This window comes from Cyprinus carpio, chromosome B15 (assembly GCF_018340385.1).
Source record: "Cyprinus carpio isolate SPL01 chromosome B15, ASM1834038v1, whole genome shotgun sequence".
Lineage (NCBI taxonomy): Eukaryota > Metazoa > Chordata > Actinopteri > Cypriniformes > Cyprinidae > Cyprinus > Cyprinus carpio.
In genome coordinates this window covers 27,007,906-27,018,944 of record NC_056611.1, presented here as the reverse complement: position 1 = coordinate 27,018,944, position 11,039 = coordinate 27,007,906, and the positions used below count along the sequence as shown (strand labels likewise).

The window sequence follows — 11,039 nt, the reverse complement described above, 5'->3', positions numbered from 1 at the left end:
ATGACATCCTTGAGTTAAATCCGTCAATTAGAGACAACTAAAAAAAATCTGCTTATCATTTTCAAATTGCTTATCCAAATTCATTTGAGCCGATTTTGGGAGTTAAATTCAACAAAATGACATACTATATGCTGAATACTTAAAAAAAAAGTATATGAAACTGTATACAACACTAAATGCTTTAAACTGTAGTATGCTGTCATTGTCACATGACCAAAGTCTGTGGCATTTTTAGTTCAACAAGCTACATGCAATTATAACCTCAAAATAAAACACTTAATCCAATTTTGAGTAAAAATTTAAATTTTTTGCAGTCAGACCAAATAATGAGTCAAAAACAACATTGTGGTTGATATTCATTGAACATCAGTTTGAGCGGCAGTGCATTGTGGGAAATAATTTCTCACATAACGCTCTAGTTGTGTATAGCACAAATTGGCAAATGCAGCATTTTGTATGCATATAGTGAATACATTCTGCATTTCTAGCATGATTAGTGTGATATTTTGAAACATACCTTTATTTCACAAGCTCTGTTTTCCCAGCATGCACCTGGATCTGCAGACCTCCACATACAGATGTGTTTCTCAGTTACTCACTGAAGGCAGCCATCTGTGGCCTGAAGGTTCAGGATCAGGGTCAGCAAGGTCACTGGTTCAAATCCGGGGGTGATTGATGGCTTCCATTGTTTTTTTTAATTTTTTTTTATTTTTTGTACAATAATTCAATTGAAATAAAAGGTAAACAGTATCAAAACGCAATTAATTATTTTATTATACACATTTCTGTTCTTATTATTGTTGTCAAGTATATGCTGTTTTCTTTGGAAATACATAACATAATGGAAGTAAAATTGTCTTATGTTGACATTATACTGTATGCTGGTTGATTCAATGATGAGATATACTGTAGGATCATATCTAATGTACAGTAGTTAGATTTTTAGATTAAAGGTCTCTTAATTAAGACTGATAAACAAACAAAACCACCAGCAGACAAAATTAACAACAATCCATGTTCTTACTGACCCATACTGTATAGTGGAGGATTTCCTATTGATATCATCAGAGACCACACACACACACACAAAACTGCATAGCAACTCCCTTCCCATCGCCACAGAGACATTTCCTGTCTCCATTGTCCTGCTAGAGAACATACTGACCATAACACACACAGACACACAACATACCCAGAGGGCACATTACACACACACACACACTGCAACACAAATACTCTCCCACACACTGAATAACAACAGAGACACACACAATAGCGTGTGCACATGACTGCAGTTCAGACGTCTACACACAGTGGCAGTGTGTGTATTTTGAGATATGGCCGCATAACGCCCCAGTGAGGGGGTGGAATTTGCACTCAGCAGAATAGAAACCTGTAAAACATCACATCGCTGAGCGTTAGTTGCCACCGATGTGAAAAGTCTTTAGTTAGTTTTTTCTTCAACAAAACACTACTTTGCTGTTGATTCGATCTGTTCTCGTGGATGGATGGTTGAATGATTCACTGATTCATTTGTCCATGCTCTGTTTATCTGTAGTGAAATATTTAAGGGAATAGTTAAAAAAAAAAAATTACAATTTGCTTAACATTTACTCACCCTCAGGCCCTCCCAGATTAATTAGATGAGTTTGTTTCTTCATCAGATTTGTAGAAATGTAGCATTGCATCAGTGTCTTACCAATGGATGCTCTTGCAGTGAATGGGTGCCGTCAGAATGAGAGTCCAAACAGCTGATAAAACATCACAATAATCCACAAGTAATCCACAGCACTCCAGTCCATCAGTTAACCTCTTGAGAAGCCAAAAGATGAAACAAAACCATCATTAAACCATTGCTAAAATAAATAGTCCATAATCCATAATAACGCTTCCTCTGGTGAAAAAGTGGTCTAGTCTGAATCAGGAGAAAAATCTGCACAGATCAAGCACCGTTTACCAAAATGGTCCAAAACAGCTCTTAACAAATATGTTGGTGGGTTTTGATGTGAGAGACAACAGGACTCATTCTGACGGCACCCATTCACTGAAGAGCAGTGTTCATGTCTTATGTAGCATTATTTAAACAGATACTGTTCCTTTAAATAGCTTCACTGTATTTAGCCAGCATTTGTGAAGAGCCTAGTGCTAAAAGTGCTGCTTGACTGTAATTCAACTACTTTAAATTATGAGTAGCTTGTTGTTTGGCAAACTTCAGCTTCACACACGCAGACCACACAAACCACACCACCAGCCATCAAAGCAGAAGCCGAGTTTCAATCATACAGAAACATTCTACTAATGTTTAAGAAAAAAACTGCATCTGTATGAAGAGAGCGAGTGAGAGAGATGTTGTGGTTTTGTTGCTCTGAGACGCATGAACCCACAAGCAGCCCGGCAGCCTTCCCAGAAAACAACTATATTTCTGACAAGCACCCTAATGCAACCACAACAAACACACACACACACTGGAGGCTTATGGGTCTAAAGATATCTATGGGTTGAGGGGGGTTAACTCGCCAACAAGCTCAGATTTATGATGTGTTCGAGGAGACATTTATCAAACAGCCACTGACACGCACACACACTTAAATTGGTTTGTTTAATTGGTTGATTTGAAGAAAATAATTAATTTGATTTGCTGACTGCTTGGCTGAATGATTTGATTTAGTTTTCATCTTGAATCACAAATAAGTTCTCAATAAAGGAACTTTTGACCCAAAAATGAAAATTTGCTGAAAATGTCCTCACCACCCTGCCATCTGAGATGTAGATGAGTTTGTTTCTTCATCAGATTTGTAGAAAGGTAGCACTCCATAACTTGCTCATCAATGGATGATCTGCAGTGAATGGGTGCCGTCAGAATGAGAGTCCAAACAGCTGATAAAAACATCACAATAATCCACACCACTCCAGTCCATCAGTTAACATCTGGAGCCAAAAGCTTTGTGTTTGTAAGAAACAAATCCATCAAGATGTTTTAATTAAAATATGACTCCATAATCAATAATAACGCTTCCTCCAGCAAAAAAAAAAAAAAAAAAAAGTCCATCTCCTGTTGTCTCTCACATCAAAATCCAGCCACGTTTGTTCAGAGCTGTGTTGGACTGTTTTGGCTTGTAAACGCTTGATCTGTGCAGATTTCTCTCCTGATTCAGACCAGACCAATTTTTTACTGGAGGAAGTGTTATTATGGATTACTTACTAATATTTTAGCAAAGGTTTGAAGTAAAAAATGCCTTTATGATGGACTTGTTTCTTACAAACACACTATCAAGACATTAACTGATGGACTGGAGTGGTGTGGATTATTGTGATGTTTTTATCAGCTGTTTGGACTCTCATTCTGACGGCACCCATTCACTGCAGAGCAGCCATTGCTGAGCAATTGATGCAATGCTACATTTCTCCAAATCTGATGAAGAAATAAACTCACCCGCATCTTGGATGACCTGAGAATGAGTACTTTCTCAACAACACGGACACAATTAAACTTATTTGTGCCTATTTTAATTTCTCCTAATGAATCTGAAGTGAAAAATGAGACAGAAATATGCTAATAAGAACTCCATTAAGACTCTTGCAACTTCTGAGCAATAAAGTTTTCAGTTCTAATTCAACAGATCAAGAAACCTATTTAAGCAACAAAGTGTTTGAAGTAAATAAGCTTCAGAGTTTGTGTCCATGACAACTTCAGATAAATTGTTGCCAGACCCTGTCGCCATGGTTATGCTTCTCGGCCACCATACTAATTAAACGGGAAAGTTTTACACTGCTACAGCTTGTACACACACACACACACACACACACACATTTCATTAGACACAATACAAACACAGTTTTTTATCCTGTTGATTCAAACGTTCCTTCTGTTTCAACTTGGATTCCATCCAGAGCAGCTGCTACACATGCGTTTACTTATCTGAACGAGGACATACCACAGACTTCTATTGTTTTATTTACAGCTGATTATGACGACTGAGTGTCCCAAACCCTCTGAGGAAAACTTTTGCATTAAAAACATGTGCTCTTTCTCAACCTGGAACCAAACACTTACTGCATGCATTTGGCAGAATGACTGAATGAACGCCCGGAAGAGCGTGCAATGGTGCAAGAGAAAATCAGATTAACTTTCCAAACATGCCATTTAAAACCTAATCATTACTGATTGCTAACAGTAATAACCCCTCTTGATGTTAGTGCAATTATTTATTTAATTTACACATTTAAATGGCACATTTTAAAGCATTTTTGGAAGTGCATCATTAACTCCTAATGACTCTGAATTAGTCTTTTGTGTTTCACACATCCAGACAGGCTCATTTAAAGTCGTTATGGCTTCACTAAACGACACTAATGTCTCTCAGCAGCTATTGTCACATTATATTATTCCAGCTATTGTGTCGCACACACGGCATACTGTGCAATGCATCATCACTCTACATCTATCTTGATTACTAAGAATATTCACGGACAATCAGCTGAAGCGACTGAAGGCTGCTGGGAAAGTCGTCCTGCAGCATTGCAGCACAATCTATCGGCTCATTACCATTTTAATAGCTGCTCCACGGATACCAGCCTGCTTGTCTCCTTTTTCCCAGTCTGTCGTTTAAAAACTGCTAATTACTGCTGACCTCCGCCCGTCGGGGTCACGGGAGGGGGTTGGGAGCAGGCCGGGTGTTGGGCAGGGGGTTTTATTCTGATAGTTAGTGATCAGTGAGGCGAAACAGAGGGAGGAGACGCATCAATCTAACGCTTGTAATCTGGGTTCAGACCCCCAAATCTCTGTCCAAAGGAGAAGTTTCTTCACACGGATCACTTTAATCTGAGTTTGGATCCCTGCTGCACTAACATCATAGCTTTAAGAAAAAACATCTAACAGGGAAAGTTTTCAGAATGTTCCAGTAAGGTTCTCCCAAAGTATTGTTACACTTTTTAAATGTTGCTACTTGTTTCAGAACGACTGGAGAACATTCAAAAGAAACATTCTCATAATGTTTGTAACATTCTAAATTTGAATGTTCATTAAAGTTTGTGTAAAAAGGAAAAAACCTTCGTAACTCATTTTAAAAAACGTTTTTGAACACTGGAAGAACTTTCACAAATAACGTTTTCATAACTTAATGGCAACTCTAGTAAAACCTTCTTTTTTTCTTTTTTTCTTTTTTTGGTTAGGTACCTGCTTGTATTATTACAACAACAAAGTAAAGCAATTTTTAAATCTATACATGCAGGACAATATTATATAAATTGTGTTAGAAATTTAAGATATTATCATGGATTGTATTCCAAAACTCTGAATAAGACTTTAACGCACACACATATATATACACACACATATACATATACACACACACACACATATACATATATATACACACACACACACACACATATATATATATATATATATATATGTGCTTATGCATATGTGCTTGGCATGAAATCTGTTAATGATTTTTGACAACAGGAAACTAAATTATTTATAGTATTTAAGCTGATTATCCCATTAAAAAAAAAATAATAATAATAAAAACAAACAAACAAACACTAAAAGTAGCCTAATAAAAAAAGTTTCATTTGAAAATGGTTTAATACGAATAATATGGGGAATACTACAAATAAAAGGACATTGAAATAAGTCATGTAGTTTAAGTGATAAAGATGAAAAAAAAGAAGACCGTCTCACTTTCTCTGTTTTATTGTTGTGGCTACTCTAAGCCCCGCCCCCACTCTGGAGCTAACGCTCTGATTGGCTGACGGGGCAGCTGTCCCGTCTCAGTCTAGCTCTCAACCGGACAGAACCCGCGCGACTCCGCCACGGACGCACCGGAGCACGCAGAAACCACGGATCGTTACTTGTAGACAGGACTCTAAGGAAGCTCGTTAGGTTTATTCCGGTACGGGAATACTTCACACTTTAACGGACTGCGTCTGAACTCCGGTATAAGCTCGCGCTGGAATTCCGCCGATAGCGTCATGGCTCGGTTCGGCTTCGGGCTCGCGCTGCTGGCGCTCGCGGTGGGGCTCGCGCACGCGTTTGGGGACGAGGAGGAGATGAGCTGCGACCCGATCCGCATCTCCATGTGTCAGGATCTCGGATACAATGTGACCAAGATGCCGAACCTGGTCGGAAACGTGCTGCAGTCCGACGCCGAGCTGCAACTGACCACATTCACACCGTTAATACAGTACGGCTGCTCGAGCCAGCTGAAGGTGAGAGTTCACAACACACACACACTGTAACCAGATCCTACACACACACATCACACACACACATTTTTAAATCCTGACTTGATATGAAAGCAACAACATAAGGAAAACAGTTCATTATGATGATATTATTATTATTATTATTATTAAAACATTACATTATAAAAATAATAAATTACTATGATAACAATATACTATACATTATTACAAAATAGTTATTAATCATTATTGTGACAAAGGAACAATTAATTAAAATAACAATTTATAGTAATATGTATAATCACAATAATAAAAAAAAACCTTTATAAAATTATGATTAATCATAAATTACAAAAATTTGTAATAATATTTAAAACAAATATATAAAATATAAATGCATACGAAAAATTTTATTTTGTCATTGTTATTAATAATTATTGTGACAAGGGAAAAATTCAAATAATGTTTCATAATAATATCAATAGTCGTTATTTTTTATTATTAGTATTATTATATATATTTATGATAATAATAATTATTATTACTATTATTATTAAGGTGCCAGAACAATGATGTAAAACAGTCATTTCCAATCAAATGCTTCTAATTCAGAACTTTACCCAGAATTTGCACGCACACACACACACACACACACACTATGTTCTCAGGCACTACACACAGTGTGTTTGTCTTATACTTGTGACGACCAAATTCCTGGAATTGTCCTCATAAATGTCTTAAAACGAACTTGTGCTGGTCTGTATTAGTGAAAGGTGTTCATAAACTGGCAAAATTATCTCTTAATACACTAGGAGCTTTCTGTAAGTGTATAAATATATGAATTATCTTAATAAGCATAATTCCACGTTGATTAATTCAGGACAGTAAGAAGTCCTTGTAAGTGTGTGTGTGTGTGTGTGTGAGAGTACTGAAGACAGAGGCAGTTGTTGTTTTATTGATTCAGCGCGGAGAAGAAACCTCCCACTCGGATTCCCATGTGTGTTCGCTGGAGAATCTCGTGATTAAAGCTGCTTTAGATGCTGCCCGGTTATCACAAACATCTTAAAGCGAGAGCACTTCTGCCCAAAGCTACTCTTGGATATGAAAATGGCATGTTTTTCAGTCCACAATTGCTGATTTCTTGAAGTGTATGTGACCACAGCACAAGTTTGTATCTTCCTCTTATGAGAGCAGTCCGGCACCACAGAATTAATCTACTCGTACGTACACACAGCAGGGAAACCCAAAACATACAAAACTCACAAACACTTGGAACAGACAGACATCTGCACATGTATAATGCAACAAAGCAATGTTTTCTTCTCCTTTAGAGCTTCAGAAAACAGTTGAAAAGGCCAAATATGTGTCGTTTAGACATGCAACGCATGCCATCTGCACACATATAATGTGACAAACTAGCGTTTTTCTCCTTTACATCCTCAGAGAATGTACAATAATAGAATCACACATTTGAAAAACACTAATTTGTGACACTTAGACATGCAACACGCCACCTGCACACAAATATAATGCAACAAATTGATGGTTTTTTTTCTCATTTACACCTTTGAAAAACATGGAATGCCAGAAAACACATAGAAAAGCACAAATTTTGACATTCAAGACTCCAAACATAATGTGACAAAGCAATGTTTTTTCAAAACATGCAATACTAGAAAACATTTGATGCTGTAAACAATGTGACAAAAGCGATGTTTTTCTTCAGCAGAGCTTCTGAAAACACACAATACTAGAAAAACTGCAGATGGCTTGTGTTGCATGTCTATAATGCAACAAACCAATGTTCTTCTCTAGGACTACAGCTTCTAAAAACATGCATACTAGAAACAAATCTGATGCTGCACACGTGATTCTACAAAGCAGTGTTTTTCTCCTGTAGAGCTTTTAAAAACATGCATTACTAGAAAACACATCTGAAAAGCACAAATTCGTGTACGTCTCAGACTTGAGCTGCTCATGAGGACTTAGAAGCTCTCCTGATTTTCCAAGACATATTTTGTGTGTTTGCAAATATCTAATGCTCTCCCCGGGTTTGCTTTCTTGCAGTTCTTCCTATGCTCCGTCTACGTTCCCATGTGTACGGAGAAGGTTCCCATCCCGATCGGCCCGTGCGGCAGCATGTGCTTGTCTGTAAAGAGGAAGTGTCTTCCAGTCCTGCAGGAGTTTGGTTTCGTGTGGCCGGAGCTCTTGAACTGCAGCCTGTTCCCGCCCACCAACGACCAGAACCACATGTGCATGGAGGGTCCGGGCGATGAGGACCCGCCGTTCCACGCCGTCCGGCCGATGCCGCCGCAGGAGGAGGAGTGCATGGCGCTGGGAGACGGCGTGGTGAAGTATGCATGGGTCAAGCGCAGCGGCAGCTGCTCACTGCAGTGCGGATACGACACGGGATTGTACCAGCGACAGTCCAAAGTCTTTACCGACGTGTGGATGGCAGTGTGGGCGGTTCTCTGCTTCATCTCCACCACGTTCACCGTCCTGACCTTCCTAGTGGACTCCTCGCGGTTTTCCTATCCGGAACGACCTATTATTTTCCTCAGCATGTGCTGCAATATTTACAGCGTGGCCTACATCGTCCGGCTGACCGTCGGTCGCGAGCGCATCTCCTGCGACTTGGAAGAAGCGGCTGTGCCTGTGCTAGTGCACGAGGGCTTGAAGAACACAGGCTGCGCCATCGTCTTCCTCCTCACGTATTTCTTCGGCATGGCGAGCTCAATCTGGTGGGTGATCCTGACGCTCACATGGTTCCTGGCGGCCGGGCTGAAGTGGGGTCACGAGGCCATCGAAATGCACAGTTCGTACTTCCACATAGCAGCTTGGGCCATTCCCGCCGTCAAGACCATCGTCATCCTGATCATGCGTCTGGTGGACGCTGACGACCTCTCTGGGATGTGTTACGTGGGAAACCAGAACCTAGACGCGCTCACTGGGTTCGTAGTTGCTCCGCTATTTACGTACTTGGTAATCGGGACGCTGTTTATTGCCGCCGGCTTGGTTGCGCTGTTCAAGATCCGCTCGAATTTGCAAAAGGACGGGACTAAGACGGACAAGCTAGAGCGGCTGATGGTAAAAATTGGTGTGTTTTCAGTGCTCTACACTGTGCCGGCCACTTGCGTCATTGCGTGCTACTTTTACGAAATCTCCAATTGGGCCGACTTTCGTCAGTCGGCGAGGGATTCGTACATGGCCGCAGAGATGCTGCGGATTTTTATGTCTCTGCTGGTGGGAATCACATCGGGAATGTGGGTTTGGTCCGCCAAAACACTTCACACGTGGCAGCGATGTTCCCACCGACTCGTGCACACCGGGCGAAACAATCGCGTCAAACGGACCGCCAATGGCTGGGTCAAACCGGGCAAAGGCAACGAAACATCTTTCTTACAAATAAACGGAGGCGCCCACGCCCATGTAGCACTAAAGTTCGTTCACTTTTTCGCGAAATGTTCTTAAGTTTATCTTACACTGGACAGACCTGGTGCAGCAGTGTTTCCGTGTAAATATGCACTACGTCAAACTCTCACTGAAGTGCCTTCGTTTTTGTGGACGAGCTACTCAACCGATTCTGGGAAACGTAGTTCTTTACTCCTCAGCGATCAGCGCCGTTTACCTCGCAACACGTCACAGCTGCCGGAATGCTTACGGGACTTGTTAATGCTACGTTCACCTTGTATTGAGAAATATTGAAGCAGAAAGTAAGTGTGCTTTCAGAATTATGTGTAGAGGTTGCTAACTAACTTTAACTGTTGACATTTTGCTGTCGTTTTACGTCTTGTACAACGTCACAATACTCAAGTGAGTTTCCGTGAATGGTTTTTACAGGTCAAACTCTACAAAACATGAACACATTATAAGTTATTATGCAGAGATTTCATTCACTATTTAGTTACTGTCTATTTTTCATATGACAAAGCTATGATGGGACTTTTTTTTTTGTTTTTGGTTTTTTTTGTTTTTTTTTTGCGCTGTCAGACACACATTCACTCTGAATATGACATGTGACAATCACTGACCGTGCCGTACGGGCCTCCCGTAGGGTCGATGAATGTATTGACCGATGATAAACTCTTTAAAAAGTGCCTCAAAAACTCACACGCAGTTGGTACAGTCCTGGATTTCATGAAGGACTTCTGGATTGATTTGTACATAAACTGATGTTTGTAGTTGTAATACGTGTTATTTTTGTTATGAAATGCTAATTTATCTTTGTAAAAATTAAGAAACTGAAAAAAAATGAATTTATTTAAGGACGCTTTTGTATCAAATGAAAAATTAAACGTTGAAAATCAATTCCAGACTCAGTGTGCATCTTTTGTTTATAGACGTGTACTCTGTAGGTTTACAACTTCAGACGTCTTGTGACTCTAGTAAATCTGCACTATGCGACCAGGAATTAAAGGATTGTTTTGGGCATTAGGTAGCAAATCTCTCTTCGCAGAATTAGAGGCTCGACTCTTTTTAGATCTTTTTAAAATTCCTCCACCCAGAAATGATTTGGACAAAGATTTATCCTCGAGTCCAGCTTTCCCCCTCGGGGTCACCACACCCGGCTCAGGGTTTCTTGTAAGACAATGTCAGATGGTTATAGCTCTTTCATGGGTGATGAGTCTTGAAATGCTTTAATATGCTGAGTAAACTAAACATACAATATGCATTATCAATATGGGAATTTTTAATTGCCACATCTCACGGCCAAAAACAGGTGCATAGTTGGGTAAATGGTCAGTTTAGAATAAACACCTGTTTTTATCTAATGATTGTGGATTAAAATGTTTTACAAAAAGTCACATCAGCCCGTTTCTAATATGATGCTGCTCTCTACTGGTCATTTG

The 11,039-nt window shown here is 39.7% G+C and overlaps 1 protein-coding gene across 1 annotated transcript; it reads left to right on the top strand.

The window, feature by feature from the left end:
• Positions 1-5,686: 5,686 nt before the first annotated feature.
• LOC109104176 (frizzled-4) lies at positions 5,687-9,660 on the top strand. The gene is made up of 2 exons (XM_042740096.1): positions 5,687-6,213; positions 8,257-9,660. Exons 1-2 carry the CDS (start codon positions 5,977-5,979, stop codon positions 9,658-9,660), a joined length of 1,641 nt encoding a protein of 546 aa, XP_042596030.1. The 5' UTR covers positions 5,687-5,976.
• Positions 9,661-11,039: the final 1,379 nt, after the last annotated feature.

Bases quoted from the DNA above. Each gene is read 5' to 3' on its own strand.
- LOC109104176 (XM_042740096.1), top strand. From the start codon at position 5,977: ATGGCTCGGTTCGGCTTCGGGCTCGCGCTGCTGGCGCTCGCGGTGGGG. The intron at 6,214-8,256 runs GTGAGAGTTCAC...GCTTTCTTGCAG, and splicing joins GCTGCTCGAGCCAGCTGAAG to TTCTTCCTATGCTCCGTCTA.